Here is a 19,335-nt window from a genome sequence, read left to right as displayed (position 1 = left end):
AGATCAGCCGAGGAATTGATTTGGACGTGTCTTGACGAGATATTTTTAGTTATGAGGAAATCGAGGAGATCGGGTATTTTGTTTGTGTCGGTGGGCCAGTGTATGGGTTCGTATGTGGTAAGGTAGTTGAGGTTGTTGGTTATTATGCTGTTGAGGAGGTTTTTGCCTCTTACTGTAACCAATCTGCTGCCCCATTGGGTGTGTTTGGCGTTGTAGTCTCCTCCGGCTATGAATCTATTGCCCAGGGTGTCCAGGAAGTTGTCGAAGTCTTCTTTGGCGATGGAGTGTCTGGGAGGGCAGTATACAGCTGAAGTGATGATTGTACCATGACAGTCTTCTATTGCTACGTTTGTTGCTTGGAGGTAGTCTTTCTGGAATGGTGGAAGTTCGTAGTGCTTGATGTTTGATTTGATTATGATTCCGGTGCCGCCGTGGGCCTTTCCGCTGGGGTGTTGTGTGTGGTAGAAGTTGTAGCCGTGTATTTTGAGGTAGTTTTTGTCGGTGAAGTGGGTTTCGGATATAAGCATCACATCGATTTGCTGTTGTTTTAAGAATAGTTCTAGTTCAAATTTGTGGTGAGCTAGACCGTTGGCGTTCCACAGAGCTATTCGCATTGGTTTTATTTTGCTTCTGTGCGTATGAATTTGTCCATGAAGAGTGTGAGTAGTGACAGCAAGTTGTTAATTTGCTCAGTTTGCTTCTCGATAAGTTTTTCGAGTCTGGTAAAGTTGTCTGTGTTTTGTGGGGTGGGAATTCTATTTTCTGTGTGTACACTGTGTGTTTTCGAGTTGTTTACGTTTCCTTGCGTTGCCTGCGCATAGGATACTGTTGGTGTGGTGAGTTTTTGGGGTTTAGGTTCTTGTATGGTTATGTCCTTGGGTCTCAGTTTTGGATACTTTATATTATGTAGTGTTTTATAGGCTGAGCATCCTTTGTAGTTCGCAGGATGCTCTCCTTGACAGTGGATACACTTGGCGGGGGTTTCCGGGGATTTAGTGCATTGGTCAGTGGGGTCATTACCTGCACATTTTACGCACCGGAAGTTATGATTGCAGTATTTCTGCGTGTGGCCGTACCTTTGGCACCTTTTGCATTGTATTATTTCTTTCTTTACAAGAGGTGGCTCGAACTTAACTATGGAGTTCATCAGCCGATTGATGTTGTAGATTTCTTTGTTGTTTGTTTTTTGTTTTAAGTCTATAAAAAATAAGGATAGTGTAAATTAAAAATAAGGATAGGAAAATAATAAACATGACTAATCTGAATAGTTTAATTGTCATCTTTATCCAAGACTCTCATAGTCAATCGAGCCATTCAGAAATCACATTGACCAACTCCAAAATTGAAAAGTAGAGAAAAGTAATTACAAGTATCGCAAGTGGTGAGACAATATGCGATAAAAGTGAAAAGATGAGCTTGGCGTTAAGCTCTAAGGAACTAGAGGTTTTGTGAGAATCAATCGTGTACTTGGACGATGAAATTGCGAAATTATGAGATTGTCCAAAGATGAAGTTGGTCAATTTGACTTTCGCCAGGCTCGATCGTCACTACGACAGTTCTCGCGTATCGAAACTATCTTGATGTTTGTGTGGACAGGTGAGACGAATGAGCGATCGTGGCGGAGAAGGATCAGGACCATCGCTGAGGGAAGCTACTTTCCTGTCCACCCTCTCTCAAACATCGGCTCCTCAGTTAGGTGGCCGAAGACATTCAGTCGTTACGATTGAAAGAGTGTCACCGACTTTGTTTGGCCGTAATCGTCGCGAATCAATCGCCGGTTTTCCTCTTGGAGACGTGACCAGAATATTGCCGAGTCGTCGAGATCCAGAGTCTCTAGAATGTCCGCACCACCGAGCGGTAGAGGAAGCACGCACAATCTTCAGTTGGACATTATGGACGACATCGCAGACCTAAAAGCGAGGAAGGTAAGGATCTTTCGTTTATTTTAGCCGTTCTATCTCCGCTAGTTTGCAGACTAAGAAAAACCGAGTTTAAAGTTGACGAACTTCTATACGATCGTGCGAAGTTAAGATTTGAAAGAACCAAATATTCGTTGCTTTACAAATATACGTCCGTACAATCCGATTTGATTGATTTTAGATCTTGCATCAAATAGATCTCCATATAAACAGATAATTTCTGATTCTAAACATTTGTATCGCTTCTTCTTCCGCTTTGAAATCCTCTACAAACGCCTTTTATAGTCGTTCAACTTTTCAGCTCACAGAAAAGAACATTACGCGTATTCCTAGCAATCGCCCAAAGACTCGAACGTGTGCTTCGATAAAGCTCGCTTAACTTTCATCGACACATCGATAACTTTGCGTTCCAAGATGTTATTACGCCCTAGAATCCCTAACATAATTTTAGAACCAGAATTTCTGTGCAAAACAATTCCATCGCTTTGTCACGCTTAACGGCTCAATCATCGAAACATGTATCATAACGCACGAATTATGATAAAAAAGAAACTGTCTTTCGAATAAAAGCAATCCGTTTGCCAGGTGCGCTTAAGGATGTACAGGACGTCGACGGAGCAAGTGTACGAAATACAGCCGCTGGAGGGTAACAGTTCCGCTCAACGTCACACTCAACAGCCGAAACAACAACGATTCTCTGAAACGCCTACTCCGTCGGTTTCGCCGACATCTTCTCTCCGAAAGCGCGTCTCGGAACTGCCAAGAGCCGCGAGTGCATCCGTTTCCGGCGCTGCGGGCATTGTCTGCTCTAATACGGATCTGATATCGATCCTAAGCTCGTTAGCGTGTTCCGCGACGGAAATCAACCGATGCGGCGAGGAAGCGCCGAGTTCGCGGGACGATAGCAAATCAAACTGGCCCGGAAAAACGACCGAACAGAAAGGAAGTCGATCGAAGAGCTTCCGTTCCAACAGCTTCGACGTGTCGACATTGCACGGAGCTAAAAGTAAGCTTAGCGGATCCTCGAAAGCCGCTATTTCGACCTTTATGACACCGTCGAATTGGTTCACGAAGAGACACCAACCGATGTCGAAGAAGCCGGAAGATTTGGTAACGGCCAGTTTAAGTCTCAAGTTCGATAAATCGAAGGTAGTGAAGGCGGTGAAGGAAACGTTGGGTAAAAAGTCCCCTAATAGCGAGGTCAAACACAAAGTCGTATGGGACAACACTAGTGGAACCAAAGTGGACGCTCAGGTAAGTTGTATTTCTCGTTACGATATCGTTTCTTGTTTAAGAGCCATCGTAGGTGAAAGGAGGAATGAAAAAGAAAATCGTAAATCGTAAAATTTCTTCCAGAGAATGCACTTTATCGTAAAAATTAATAAAGTCAACAACAACATGAAATTAAATAATTGTTGTTTGATATTCTGTATTATCGATATAGGTGAAACGCGGAGAAGATAATTTGCAATCATTGCGGACAATATCGCAGTGACATTATTATCAATCGGTAATATTAAAGATAAAATTCATATGGGATGAAAACAGAGCGTCAAAAGTGGTTATTTTTCGATCTTCTTGCGAAGGGAAAATTCCTGCAAAATGTTTAAGAACGGCTCTCAACAAGGAATAAAAAATGTTATTACAGTTCCATTTTCGTGTTCGTTTTTTTTCTACATGATCCATGTAAAATAATTCTTCAGATGCTCTGCTGGTAAATGAATCGACGTTTGTAATAGAGGAAATATGAAGTACAGCGAGATCGTTGTTGACTATTGTTCTACACCGATATCGACAAAATAATTCTTCGACAACTCTATTGATAAATCAATTGTAGTTTGAAATCAGACGAATCTGAAGTAACATCAGTTTGTTGCTACGAGAACAATAGCCACTAACGATCTCGCAGTAATTCGGATTCGTTCGATTTTAAACTTCAATTGTTTTATCGACAGAATCTCTGAATAATTATTTTGCTGGTAAATCCTGCTGGTATATCGATTAGAGTTTGGAATCGAGCAAATACGAAGTACAAGATGGCTATTGTTCTCACGTAGCAACAGTCTGATAGTATTTCAGATTCGCTTGATTTCAAACTTAGTTCCCTTGGTTTAATTACTGATTTATCAGCTGGATCAAAATTTAAAGAAAATGAAGATCAAGTGTAGCGCGTAAGTTTGATCTCTGCTTAATTTTTTCATCTCTACACTCATCTTATCTTCCTCGCTTTTAGGTCTGCGATGTCGTCCATAATGTCCAACCGAAGATTGTGCGTACTTCCTCTACCGCTCGGTGGTGCGGACATTCTAGACTCTGGGTCTCGACGATTCGGCAATATTCTGGTCACGCCTCCAAGAGGAAAACCGGCGATTGATTCGCGACGATTACGGCCAAACAAAGTCGGTGACACTCTTTCAATCGTAACGACCGAATGTCTTCGGCCACCTAGCTGAGGAGCCGATGTTTGAGAGAGGGTGGACAGGAAAGTAGCTTCCCTCGGCGATGGTCCTTGTATTTTCGAGCTATCGCGGGGAGAAGCGGTCGTTAGAATACGCGTCAACGGGAGTCGTAAATTCCCGTTTAGGCGCTCTAGGCCCTTGAGAGTTATAGGAACTGTCGGAGTTCTGGATAATGTGAGAGCCTTAGGAGACTCTAGGCCGTGTAGGCACCTTGAGAAATGATGAAGGAACTCTGAAAGATATAGGAACGGTGAGAGCTATAGGGATTATGGGAACTCTAGTCACCGTGAGAGATGATCAAACTCTTAGAGAGGTAGGAACGGTGAGAGTTGTAGGAAATGCAGGAACTCTAGGCACCGTGAGAGACGATCAAACTCTGGAGAGGTAGGAACGGTGAGAGTTATAGGAAATGCAGGAACTCTAGACACCGTGAGAGACGATCAAACACTAAAGTTTTATTCTAATGTGAATGCGGAGGAAAGCTCGGTATGGGTGTGCCCTTTGACCGAAGAACGCGGATTCGTTGCTTACATTTTCAGTTAGGCAAGTGAGGGCAATGATCCGCGATGCTGATTGGTTATGACCAATGTTGGGAAGGAAGATAGGAGGAAAAAGCCTCCTACTAACTTGGGTCCTAGGCGACATTGTTTATGGGGAGACTCGGATTTTCCGTTAGGGAGATCTCCGCCTTTTTCGTTAGGCCACTATCTGCTTTCTCCGCAATTCTTAAGAGCACGTAATAAACCCAAGGACCCTTCTAAAGAACCAGCTGAAAACACTTTTGGAATTAGAAAGTCTTTTCTGGCAGACAGATTGACTCAAACCATGTGTGCGAACAATGCAGTTAGGATTTCAATTTATGGTGGGTCCTTAGGCCTATGGAAGGTTCGAAGGACGGCACGTAGACCGTTGGCTGTCACGCCGCGCAGGATGGACTGCGGATGTGTTGCGCGGCGTAACAGTCCTGATTCTTCTCCGCCACGATCGCTCATTCGTCTCACCTGTCGACACAAACATCAAGATAGTTTCGATACGCGAGAACTGTCGTAGTGACGATCGAGCCTGGCGAAAGTCAAATTGACCAACTTCATCTTTGGACAATCTCATAATTTCGCAATTTCATCGTCCAAGTACACGATTGATTCTCACAAAACCTCTAGTTCCTTAGAGCTTAACGCCACGCTCATCTTTTCATTTTTATCGCATATTGTCTCACCACTTGCGATACTTGTAATTACTTTTCTCTACTTTTCAATTTTGGAGTTGGTCAATGTGATTTCCGAATGGCTCGATTGACAATGCGAGTCTTGGATAAAGATGACAATTAAACTATTCAGATTAGTCATGTTGCTTCGTCAAACGATTTGAATTCAAGCAATTCGAAACCATTTTGTCAATGTGAACCTATTATTTTACCAATGTGAATCTGTAATTTTGCTTGAAATATCTTTCCAAGTTTTTATGATGATTCAGATTGGTCAAGTTACCTGAATCAAGCAACTATTTTCAAGTTACTTGAAACTATTTTGTCAGTGTGAAACTATATAGACACTAGTTAATTCCCATACACATGTATAATGTATAATGTATAATAAACAGAGCTATTTTTTCAGATCAGAAGGTACGATCAATCTTTTTCTTTAAATATATTATGCTGAAAAGATATAGAATGGATTCGGAAATACAAATAATTCCCTTTATTTAGCACACAACTGTTATACATATATCTTATACTCTTAAGACCTCAAAAACCTACTCGCACGCACGCTTGTTGTCAACCGACTCTTCCAGATACTTCTAACGACTGGCTCTTGTCTTTTGTCTCAACCAAGACCCGGACGTCCTCTGATGCTTACACACACATTCACATGTACAGTGTAAATGTATCATATTCCCAACAATTGTATTGGAAAAATTTGAAATGGATCGGAAAATGTATATGGAAGTTACAGGACCTTTCTCGAAAATTATCGATAGTTCAAATATCAGGTTGTACAACAAAAGAGTCTTTCGTTTTATAAGAAAATAATAGACGCACGACGTTTCTTGTTTCCTTTATTTTATCGAACTACGTACGTTCCATTTTGTTCTATTAAGGTAAAGACCACGACATTTGACAGATTAGCTGTCGTGTTTGTATAAAGATGCATTGTCGTAAAAGACATATTCGTAGAGGAAAGACACTTTTGGGGCAACCTAATATTTGGCTGAACCTGACAAAACTGTACGCTTGTAATAAATAAAAAAAAAGCCTGCTACGCCCTTTCGATCATTTCAGCTCGAGTTATGTATGGGTCGACCCAATTACGTTCTTACAACGTTAGAGGATACCTTCGTTTTGAAGAAAATGAAAAAAGATCGCACATTTTCGTTTCAATTTTCTTGATTAAAAATCTTCTCCCAACATTACAAATATGTTTTATTATCGTTAAAATAGGGACAGACTCGAAAGTACAAAAATTGAAGAGTCGCAACTGATGTAACGAACATAATCATGATAGTCGTGTCTCGTTACAGCGTTAACGGGATTTCAAAATGTTTGGCATAATACGCGATCCTACGCAAAATTTCCGCCAGCTCAGTGAAGTTTCGGCTATCCGAGTCTCGTATTATACGATGTGTTTCCAGCTTTCTCCTAACTGCGCGTTTTTTTTTCGAAATTTAAACGCCGGCACCGCGCGAACAAAGTAAATAGATTAATTGAACTTTTAATCGATCAAATAGTCAACTAAACTGAAACGCACGTACGATGTTAAGTTATCGAAATCAATTTTACGATTTTACCGTACGAACGCCGGTATCATCCGACCTTTCGATATTTTCCGAGTTTTCTATTGTTCGTGTGATACGCGTCACCTCGGAACGATCATGATTATTCGGACACTTTCGCAAGCCATAATAAGATTACAGAAAAATGTACTTTGCTGTGAATACACGTTTCATCGGAGGAATCGAAATTTGTACAGGACGATGTAGCGTCGTTCGAACGAAGCTGCGATAGACTTAAAGTTGGGCTGTACAATTTCTAGATTTATATTAATCCTATAGAACGAAAAGACCCAGAGCTCTATGAACGTTCTAAGAGAACGGATCTCCTTCGGCGTAAATGGCGCTCCTTATCGGCGAACGGCTACAATATCCTGAATCTTTCTTTTCGACGGTTTCCACGTCGATCGAGAGAAACTATTCGTCGAACTGGACTATCCGTGGCTGATCTATTACGGCAGAAAGTGAAAAAGAACGTAAACGAAGGAAATGGCCGACATAAAGGACGATAACTGTTAATTTAAACGTAATAGAACGAAAGAATACGACGTATTCGTTAAAGGATATTTAAGACAATTTAAATTAAAATCGATTTTCACACGACGTTCTTCGATTTTTTCCAGAACCAGATTACATCTATGATAACGGTTCGATAATATCGTTTTATGCAAAAGAAAGCCAATTATATGATTGAAAGAAGAAATTTGGATCAACGTATGGATATCCTCCTATTTCGTTGCACGAGTTGCGAATAACCTGTCGAATAATGATAAAGATAGAAACGAATATGACAAAGGCATAACGAAGGAACTAATATTCAGAATTTCGTGCGTTTAATTCCTCGAAAATTGCACTTTTAAACGCATCGGTCTCGCAGTTCAACCTGCCGGGAACAAAGAATTTTATCGGAAACATCGTTCTAACATTTCAATTTTACAAACGTTTCGCTCTGCTTCGTTAAATGCTGCGCGTATTTGGTAGATAGAAAATTATGCACATACGTTAAAACGTATAACGCGCAACAGGCAAGGATATACGCGTACGCGCTGCAAACGCGTTAAAAGCGAAAAATATCGCTGAAATTATTTTCCCATAATAAAGAAATCGTCGGGCCTCTTACGAATACAAAAGATAATTCGTTAAGATTATAGTGTCTATTAATTTTACCATAACGAGTTTAACAGAGCTTTCGAAACTAAAAGCTTTATCACAGACGATAAACCCTTTGAGTGCTGAATACTCACGGCCTATGTCGTCCGTACGGACGGCGCGTGTCTAGCGCTGACGATCGCTGTGGACGGAATACTTTTTCGTTAGACTGAACTCTGTTGATTAACTATTCAAAGCGCAAATCGTAATAAGTTATAGTAGTTTAAATGATTAAAATGAAAGAGATTTTAATTATTTATTATAAACATTGAAATTTACAGTTAACTAGAATTTGCGTAATAAACTAGAAAACTAAATTTAGTAAATATGTGAAATCCCTAGAGTTCATGTAGGATAGGGATTCTTTTTATTTTACGGGTTGTAAATTCGAGCTATCGCGGGGAGACGCGGTCGTTAGAATACGCGTCAACGGGAGTCGTAAATTCCCGTTACGATTAGAATAATCGACACCACGAATAGTTCGATCCCCGTATTTCGGTTAGGATAATCGGGGTGGTTAATGCGGTATAACACTGGGAGTCAGAGTTATAATAATGTATATTTCCAGCACTTTATACAATCACACAAAGTAGTAACGCCGTTGAAAAGATATAAACAATTAACAACTTTATCGCATGCAGATAATATAGATGTATACAATATAGAGCAATGCTCTTACAATTGAACTTAGTCTCTTGGTGGACGTAGCACGATATGATACTTAATAGAATAAGCGAATGTTTGGCAATGTCACGGATCGACTTGAATTGGCGTTCTGTTCAGAGTTAGACGTTAGGCGTTAGAATTTTGACTAGCTGGTCGCTCTTGCGTTGAGATGGAAGAAAGTTCAGTGTGGGTGTGCCCTTTTGCATGACGAACGCGGATTCGTTGTTCACACTTTTCGTTAAGAAAAGTGAGGGTAACGATCCGCGATGTCGATTGATTATGCCCTACGCTGATACTTGAAGGCCTCCTACCATCGTGGTTGATAGGTGACCTTGTTCATGGAAAAACCTGATTGTTTTATTAGCTAGCTATTCGATTCTTCCCGATGGGTGCGTGTTCGCTTTCTCCGTATTTTTTCAGCGCGCCTAATAAACCCAAGGACCTCTCTAAAAACCAGATGTGCTTCGAAAATATGTTTGGCTTAAGAAATTCTTCAGGACAAAGGGGTTGAATGAAGACGCCTTTTGATACAATACAGTGACAGCGAAAGAATATATTGGGTCCTTAGGTTTATTGAGGGTCGGAGTGACGTTACGCAGGCCGCTGGCTGTCCGGTCGCGAGGGCTGGCATGCAGATGTTTAGGCGACGTAACACGGGTAGCACGACAGGCTGTGTTTAACGGAGAGATCGATACGGACGAGCAGTTGAAGAAGTACGTGTTCCCCAGACGGACGGACAGAGAGTTACATTAGAGAGACAGACAAGGTTATAGAATAGTTGTTTAAGATTGTAAAGACTGAAGATTTAAGATTTAAAGACTGAAGAAGAAAGGTCGATAGCTCAGGACGTTGAAAATCGATTCTCAATTTTCAGGTAAACATTGCACCAAAGACTTATAACTTCCCGTTTAGATAATCATCGTTATTGATTGTTATAGACGCATATTAATTGTTGTTCATTTTTGTATTTTATCAAATCATTTCATAATAAAAAAAAACTCGATTTTCAGACTTCAGAATCGAAATATTAAACTCCCAATAGACGATGAGACAGCAGCACTGATACCGATACGGATTCAAACTTCGTATTCCGAGACATTGTCTTAGAGGAAGCATAAATAACATCCACAAGAAAAACAAAGACGGAAATGGAGAAACTCAACGTGGACATGGAAAAACTTCTAGAGACCCTTTAAAGACGAGATAAGAGGGAAATAGTTGAAACAAACAACAATATAGAACGATTAGAAGGAACTCAGAAAGCCACAAACTGGATATCAGAGTATGAAGAGGAATGCAAAAAATACAAAATGAAAAGCGATGAGGAAAAGTCAAAGGTTTGAGAAAGTACCTAGGAAAAGCAGCAAAAAGGTGGTACCAAACAAATCTACTGAAAGCTGGAGGACACAACTGGGAAGATTGGAGAGAAGCATTTATCAAAGCCTTTAAGAATAAAGGTTGGCCGGCAATACGATATGCTTACAACTGTAAATACCTTTCAGGTTCGTTCGTAGAATATGCAATAGAGAAAGAATGACTAATATTGGAAGTAAAAAGGAAAATGGATGAAGAGGTGAGGATACACCTGATTGTCATTGGATTACCTATCGAAGTCCAAGACAAAATCGAAAGCGATAATATACAGACAACAAATGACCTAATAGGAATATATTTAAATATATTATGCAAACGTTGGACAACGTTATGTTTTGTTAAGCTAACAGGATACACTAAAAGTACATTATCAAGAAAGGGGATGTGGCCCGTAAGCAAGTATGTTCTTCTAGATATGACCATCAGACAGTACCTGTGATGCGGTTATCCCGGAAGTACATTGCGGAGTCGGTAGAGAGCGTTTCCTGACCTCTCGCAAGGGAGACAATAGATGAGGATTTAAGGGTGTCGAATCGGGATCTTTGCAACGCGGAGGCGACTCGTTCCTACGCCCTTCCTCTTCCTCTTCGCCCGATGTGCTTTCCTCTATGACGATTTGAGGCTCGCCATAGTTTGCCACATTCACATTCGGGCTGCACAATTGTCTTCTCATCTTGATTTAGAAAACTCTCACTTGAACATAAATAAAACGTTTCTTCGTTGAAACCGTATCATAGTGGAGAACGATCGAACAGTACAAAAGAATGAATAAATTTAAGTCACATTTTTATTAATTTTCTTTTGTATCTAAAAACAAATCTGATAGATTCAAAGATACAAGATCTTTGAAAATATCGTATGGAATTTAATACTAATTTAGTGTGCAATTAAAAAATTACTATACTATTTCATTTCTCCTATATACATGTTGGAGATAAAAGGACATCGGGGCCTTTCTTTTGGAATTTTTGGGAAGACCCCCAATACTTTAGTCTAGACTTTTTATTATAGCTGCACTTAAATAATAAAACTCAGAAGTAGTTGTTTATGATTTAATCCGAATATGTTTACCCGAGATTTATGACAGTAGGCTTGGGCTCGAAGTGACACAACTGGTCGCTAAACGTAGCCACGGTCATGGCATGGACGTTTTTACCTAACAAAGCTATGGAGTAATTGTATAGATCTCCTTAAAAATATAGTTGACCCGAGGGGTACAGAGACGAGTATATAAGTGCAGTTCCATTTGGACTGAGGGAGTTCTACTTATACTGTAGACAAGTAAGTTGAGTTCTACTTATATCGTAGACAAGTAAGTTGAGTTACACTTGAATTGTGGACAAGTAAGCTCAGTACGACTTAGACTTTGGAAGAAGACGTATTTGTTATCCCTTTGACCGTGGATTCGTTATTGAACCTAAGATCATTGTCATTGGCATCTCGAGTATCTAATTGCCACGGTTACTTGTCAAACTCTGTACCATATCGGTACTGTAATCATGTCGGTACCAGTAAATACTATCCATATCGTATAACAACAATGGTTAATCCAAATGAAGATTCGTTACACGCCCCTAATCCCGATGAGAACTCGAGATATGTGTATTTTTCTTTTCTGTTTGCTTAAAAGATTTCCTGTTTATTGTCACATTAGAATGTCAGATTCTTTTGGCACACGAAGGCTTCGTAAATATCAGAATATATTATATCAGCGGAATATAGCGTGGAAAAATGTTGTTTTATTTTTAAAGTTCTACGCTTCGCTACTTTTTTCCTAGTACGTTCGCTTTAGCAATAACACTGACTTTTTCGCCCGTTAAAAACGGATTACGCAGACGCGCTCACGCAGCACGCGCCCAGAACGAATGTTGCGAGTCGATATTTTCTTTTGCGAATCGCTCTCGTTATTTCGTTGGAAATGTTACCGTGCGAATATCAGACAGCCATTGGAAGTTATTAGACGTTAAAATTTGGCGACAGCTTCGCGTATTCCACCAGTTTCTCGATATTCCCCTTCGAACCTACAAATTGCTTCCGTATCTCGCCAACAGCTAGTCCTCGTATCTTACGCAGACGTCGATTAGAAGTAGAATTTTCGATAAAATTTAAATTTCCCTTTTCAGTTCGTACTTCGATTTATGGACTCGTACATACGTTTCTCTCTTATATATTACGTGCATTTGCATATATATCTGTTTCTCTATTCCATGCGTCGTAGTTTTTGGATGAAACCAACAGCTTGTACACACGTGCAAGATTTTATTTTTCGTGATAAATCGAACAAGAATATATTCTTTCGTGCTTCTTAATTGAGTGACATTACACCAGGTGAATAATGTACTCGAATAAACGATTTTTCTTAATACTTATAAATTACGCGACGCGTTAACATTCAATTAATTCATAAAGGAAAGCATGATAATTATATGAATCAACTTTAAGAAAATAAGTGTAATTTTTAATATTAAATAACGAATAATAGAAAAGGTGGAATAAATAAGTTAACAATAAAATGATAAACAATACGCGTTTGCTTATTTACAAAAATCAAAATATAAGCAGCTTAAGTAACTCAATATTTTATGGAACGTTCTTCAAAATCAATAACTACATTGTGTTCTTTCCATTCGAAAAAATTCTGTAACGTAATTTCCGCACTAAAGGACCTTCTATCGTAGCATTTTCGTCAGAGAATTTCAAATAATCTAGTTTTGCTTCGAAATCTTTTTATTACCTTTTTTTATTACGCCTTTGCATCCATCGAAAGATTTACATTAAAATTTTTACTTTGCCACTACTTTCTTTATGTCGCTGCATATCAATTATTTATTGAAGCTACTTCGTTCTAACGTGGCAATCATTCACCAGTTCAGCACAGGCTAGCGCACATTTTACGAGACGGATTTTCCATGCGTCGAAGTCGCAAATGTCGTTACACGTGTACCGGGCTGTATCGACAAATATCAAAGTCATACGAGTAGCATTGAATCGGTGGAAATATCGAATTTCGAAAGTTTGATTCGACGTGTCCAAGATACGAGATCCCAAAGAGAAAGTTCGCCCTCAGGTCGACGATATCGATTTAATATTACATGCGATTTATTTTCGTTCGCTGAATCAGTGAACTTCTACATTTCACGCGGTTCATCGGGTCGAATGATTTTTCTGCATACAAAGGGCTGGAAATTTGAAACATACTGTAGCCTAAACCGGTCGCCGGATTAAACTCGACGAAGCTTCGAATCGAGAAAAACGTGCAATCGTAATCTGGCTTTTACGAAAATGGACACAACGACGTTACCGGACAAATAACGAAATTCTTGTCCATTATTGAAATTCTATTGAAATTCTATTAAATCGCCAACTACGTTCTTATTGAAATTTTCATTTATTTCTTTTTAAACGCACGATCGAATTTATCGCACGCGTACTCTTCTGATTATATTCTATCGTTGATATTATTACGACGAACATTGTACATAAAAATTTAGAAAGTTACTATGCACAATATTTGATTTTTCCTCAATTTTACTTTAACGAATTTCGAGTTTTAGTTTACGTTACTTAGAAAGTTCGAATTTTCTCCGTTTATGGCAATACGAATCTATTAGGTAGTCCGAAAAGTTTCTTTCGTTCCATAAGGAAATAATGGATGCACATTTTCCGTTTTATATTATTTTATCGAATTACCTATGATCCGTTTTGTTTTATCAAACTAAAGATCACAATGTTCGACAGATTAGGTTTTATGTTTGTATAAAGATGCGTCGTTGAAAAAGACGTCTCTTTGAAAGAAAGACACTTTCCGGACAACCCAACATACAGGGTGGTTGGTAACTGGTGGTACAAGCGGGAAGGGGGTGATTCTACGCGAAAAAAGAAGTCGAAAATATAGAATAAAAATTTTTCGTTCGAGGTTTTATTTTCGAGCAATTGAAAGAGAAGATTATTGTAGCCTTTCATACTTTAAAACAAACGAATGCGTTAGAAAGTGTTCATAGAAATTTAATTAGAAGAGCAGAAGTATGTGTTGGACAGAATGGGCAACACTTTCAGCAATTTTTGTAACAATAAACTTTATGATTACTTCATGTTATTTCATTATGTATTCCTAATTTTCCGTTACGGCAAAAACAAACTTAAACTGCGATAATATCCATCGAGACAACGATGTACAGTGAGGTCCGTTATAACGAGACGTGATAAAGTGCACGCGTACCGAGCGAAAATTCAAAGTCGATTTTCTCGAAAACGAAGCCTCAAACGAAAAATTTTTATTCTATATTTTCGACTTCTTTTTCGCGTAGAATCACCCCCTTTCCGTTTGTACCACCAGTTACCAACCAACCTGTATAATATTACTGGAAACATTGTACTCGGACACAAGGTTTAATACGATGCTTTAAATAATAGAAGTTTCAGATGGAACGATAATATTGGGTTGGCAACTAAGTGATTGCGGATTTTGTCAGTGCCACCTAATGATAAAATCCGCAACCACTTAGTTGTCAACCCAATATAAAATATTAGGAGGAAAAAGTCCGAAATAGTAAAAGTTCGTGGTCGACTAAGTGCAGACCAGCATTTTCATGGCGATAAATTAAGTTGAAGCACAATATCATTAATTCTCGATGCTGCAGCGCTCGCCAAGTTTTATACCCCAATTTCGTCCTCGTTTCGACAAATGAAAATACTCCTGATGCTTGAAGAAAATTTCGAACTTTTAACGTTCGAAGAAGGAAACTTGCATATAAAGTAACGGTTCTCTCATATTTTCCTCAAACTCGAGAAAGTTTGTTAACGAAAGGAAGATACGACCGAGTGGAAACTGTGGACAGAATGAAAAATATCTAAACACCCAGAATAACAATCAATTACGAAATTACGAAGAAAAAATCACACAAATATAAGTCGTGTAATAAATAAATTTCGTAAAACATCGATAAACATTGCTTTGTTTGCTGTTAGTTTGTTATCAACTAAACTGTACATGTAAATGATACTATATCGCGTTAATTTGAATCCAAATTTTCAAAGTTTGAAGAGAAATCGTAAGAAATTTCTACGTGCAACATATTTTTCAGTTTTTACTTTTCCACCTTTTTATTTCTTTTTGCAATGCTTTGTTACGTTACGCGAGATTATAAAAGTTGAGAATCGCGCGGAATAAAACGAACAATAGTACATTTTACTTTCTCGTATAATCTCTATGAGAAAAACAAAATTGTAGCGTATATCGAAAAACAAATTTTCGTTCTGCGTAAAATCTCGAGAAATTCTTCCTTTCTTCGTCCGTGTCAGATGATAGACGAATGACGCATCAGATGACTCGTGCGATTCCTTAGCATAGAAGAGTGAATTGAAATATTCACGAAGCGCGATGTACTGTTAACCAGTTAACCGTGGAATTTAGTTTTAGAAATCAACGTGAATAAAATGCAAATAAAAATAAGCGACGACGAGTATACACGTCGAACACAAAGAAAATGTGTTACGTGTTCCTGTTATAAGTTTTACGACGACGTTAAACCAAAATGACGATGGCTTACATTTTTCTTCGAAAAAATGAATTATTTCCCACATAAAATGTTAAAATTGTAACAAAATAACAAAATTCGTAAACAAGAAAAATGTGAAAAGATAGAAGAAATTCAGTGGATCCTCCCAGTGTGGTATTTCTCGAAACAGAATATCGCACAAAGTGGCACTTGGCAAATCTAACACCAGCAACGTGAAGTGGATTCGATCAATGATATAACTGGTATAAAATTGGGGAAATGTTTTTTGATAGGAAGCGTAGGTTTTACGGTTGAACTCGTAGATGGTGGAGCAACTTTCGAAGCTCGTGTTCGTGGAATTGCATATTCGATAATTTATTCAACACACATTCGACCAAAAAACTGAATCGCATTATATTTTCTGTATTATATTTCGATCGTTATCGGGGAATACCGGACACACGCAGTGAAACATCCACTCAATTTGCAAGCATACAAAATTGCGCAAACAATTCGGGCATAGCCGATATATCGGTGAAAATAATCAACTGAGTTTATAAAAAGGAATACGTTGTACAGGGAATAACCGATATAACAAAGGAACAAATCAAATTTTTCAGTTTTACTGACAAAGCGAACGTATCACTAAATAACATTCTTAGCGCTTCTTACTAAAATTTGGAATTTTTATGGTAAATGGTAATGTTTTATATTATACGACAGATGAAACACACCGAGATTAACATTTTTCTCGACCTGTTTAATTCATGAAACGCGGTTAACTGTTTAAAAACGCTATCGACGATAGCTTTTCGAAAGATGTATAAATAAAACGAGGAGATAGAGCGAAATGAAATAACAACGAGTCGTTCGATTTCTCGTTATGTCGTGTTGTTAAGAAGCAACAGAAATGAAATTTCAATTTTCCATTAGAATCGACGGAAGGATCAAACGACGATACGGTAAGAGAAATCGCATGATTCCACTCAAGTGGCACCGTTTTGTCAACGCAGGCTAACGCGTGACCTTTCGTCGTTTCGATCAACATGGTTCAACATAGGTCATACCGCCTGTGCTGTCAGATGTTCAGCCAAATGGTGTTTGCATTTGTCGTAGATAAAACGCTTGGAAAACTCGTCGCGCGCTAGTGCGCTTCTCCGTTTTCGCATGAAATCTCCGACTTTTTTCTACTTTCCTAGTTTCCTATTTTTTCTTTTTATCCGTTCTATACGATTCGCCTCTGAAAGGTTATTCTTGCTGTACCGCTACTATTAGGTTGTCCGAAAAGTTTCTCTCGTTTTATGAGGAAATAATAGACGCACGTTCTTTCTTTTATATTATTTTGTCGAATTACGTACGATCCGTTTTGTTCTGTTGAGATAAACACCGCGATATTTCACAGACTTACTTTCACGTTTGTACGAAGGTGCACTGTAGTAAAAAATTCTTTTTGCGAAAGAAAGACACTTTTCGGGCAACTTAATACGTTGTGTTCGTTTTATAAAGAAATAATAGACGCGCGATGTCCTTTCTTTTATATTAGTTTATCGAATTATGCACGAACATAATAATAGAGATATAAGGAAATGGATCGCACCTAATTCGATAAAATGATATAAAACAGAAATTGTTGCTCATCTATTATCATTTTATGAAACGAAAGAAACTTCTCGGACAACCTAGTACATCGAACGACTACCGTTGAATAAATTCTCTAAAAACGAAAATGTTTTTAATCGAATTAAACGATCGAGATGGCTGTAATACTTTTGTAGGATTTTACGAATACTTACCGAGCGTTGAAAGTTCGATGTGCTCAAATACTTATAAGCGATTTTTCTTTCTCGAGACGATTCCCTTTCGTTCGCGAACAACCTGAAAATGGAAAAAATATCGTTAACGGGTGTGTTCGTGATAATCGTAACAACGTCGTTAACCGATTTATCGATGAATCGTTACGTGTGCTTTACGTTCTTTGCGAGATTCCACGACAAATATCGTTACGCGCGACTTAATCGAGTAAACGACGTTTAAAACGGTTTAAAGTTATTCCCGATATCGCAACTGTAAATAGGGAAATGATATAAAGAACAGTGTTTTAACCTTTTGAGTGCTGTGGGCGCATATAGGTGTCTGGCTAAAGCTATCGGTGTGGACTAAGGACATATATATGCGTTTTCTGTAAGTGCTCGGCATGGACTAAGGACGCATGTATGGGTTTTTCAATTTTTCCGAACACCTATGCAGAAGTAATACTATTACATTTGTGTGAAATAAATATAAATGCATTCCTTACGGCAGTAAACAAATGCCAATAGTACCTCGTTATTGTTGAAGTGGTCACCACTTGTAAGAAAACTCTACATCTGGTTTTTTTAGTTTTCCCAAGCACTGAATTTTTCACACACAACTAAATTATTAACTCGTGTTATATTTATAAGGTTCAATAATGCGATAATTCAGGGATCGATTTTGAAGTCTGAAAATCGAGTTTTTTTATTATAAAATGATTTGATAAAATATAAAAATGAACAACAATTAATATGCGTCTATAACAATCAATAACGATGATTATCTAAACGGGAAATTATAAGTCTTTGGTGCAATGTTTACCTGAACGTCCTGAGCTACCGATCTTTCTTCTTCAGTCTTTAAATCTTAAATCTTCAGTCTTCACAATCTCAAACAACTATTCTATAACCTTGTCTGTCTCTCTAATGTAACTCTCTGTCCATCCGTCTGGGGAACACGTGCTTCTTCAACTGCTCGTCCGTGCAATAAAGGAAGATCGGAAGATCTTGTATCTTTGAATCTATCAGATTTGTTTTTACATACAAAAGAAAATTAATAAAAATGTGACTTAAATTTATTCATTCTTTTGTACTGTTCGATCGTTCTCCACTATGATACGGTTTCAACGAAGAAACGTTTTATTTATGTTCAAGTGAGAGTTTTCTAAATCAAGATGAGAAGACAATTGTGCAGCCCGAATGTGAATGTGGCAAACTATGGCGAGCCTCAAATCGTCATAGAGGAAAGCACATCGGGCGAAGAGGAAGAGGAAGGGCGTAGGAACGAGTCGCCTCCGCGTTGCAAAGATCCCGATTCGACACCCTTAAATCCTCATCTATTGTCTCCCTTGCGAGAGGTCAGGAAACGCTCTCTACCGACTCCGCAATGTACTTCCGGGATAACCGCATCACAGGTACTGTCTGATGGTCATATCTAGAAGAACATACTTGCTTACGGGCCACATCCCCTTTCTTGATAATGTACTTTTAGTGTATCCTGTTAGCTTAACAAAACATAACGTTGTCCAACGTTTGCATAATATATTTAAATATATTCCTATTAGGTCATTTGTTGTCTGTATATTATCGCTTTCGATTTTGTCTTGGACTTCGATAGGTAATCCAATGACAATCAGGTGTATCCTCACCTCTTCATCCATTTTCCTTTTTACTTCCAATATTAGTCATTCTTTCTCTATTGCATATTCTACGA

The 19,335-nt window shown here is 38.5% G+C and overlaps 1 protein-coding gene and 1 long non-coding RNA gene across 3 annotated transcripts in view; one reads left to right on the top strand and one right to left on the bottom strand.

Moving 5' to 3' along the window:
- The window catches only part of LOC126926829 (A disintegrin and metalloproteinase with thrombospondin motifs 3-like), a 58,047-nt gene extending 53,552 nt beyond the window's left edge, over positions 1 to 4,495 (top strand). Inside the window, exon 5 of the mRNA XM_050743220.1 lies at positions 4,153 to 4,495. Within this exon, the coding sequence (XP_050599177.1) occupies positions 4,153 to 4,372 (220 nt within the window). The 3' untranslated portion in view covers positions 4,373 to 4,495. The remainder of the gene's footprint in view (positions 1 to 4,152) is intronic.
- Positions 4,496 to 10,906: 6,411 nt separating this feature from the next.
- LOC126926840 (uncharacterized) lies at positions 10,907 to 18,680 on the bottom strand. 2 transcript variants are annotated; one of them, XR_007714928.1, is made up of 5 exons: positions 18,445 to 18,680; positions 18,153 to 18,310; positions 17,935 to 18,070; positions 17,625 to 17,706; positions 10,907 to 11,026 (listed from the first exon to the last, which is right to left on the bottom strand). It is a non-coding gene; the product is annotated as an uncharacterized LOC126926840 (long non-coding RNA). The 2 variants fall into 2 exon arrangements; XR_007714927.1 differs by lacking the exon at positions 10,907 to 11,026 and adding an exon at positions 17,064 to 17,545.
- Positions 18,681 to 19,335: the final 655 nt, after the last annotated feature.

Source organism: Bombus affinis, unplaced genomic scaffold (genome assembly GCF_024516045.1).
Source record: "Bombus affinis isolate iyBomAffi1 unplaced genomic scaffold, iyBomAffi1.2 ctg00000059.1, whole genome shotgun sequence".
Classification (NCBI taxonomy): Eukaryota; Metazoa; Arthropoda; class Insecta; order Hymenoptera; family Apidae; genus Bombus; species Bombus affinis.
This window is presented reverse-complemented; position numbering and strand designations above follow the sequence as displayed.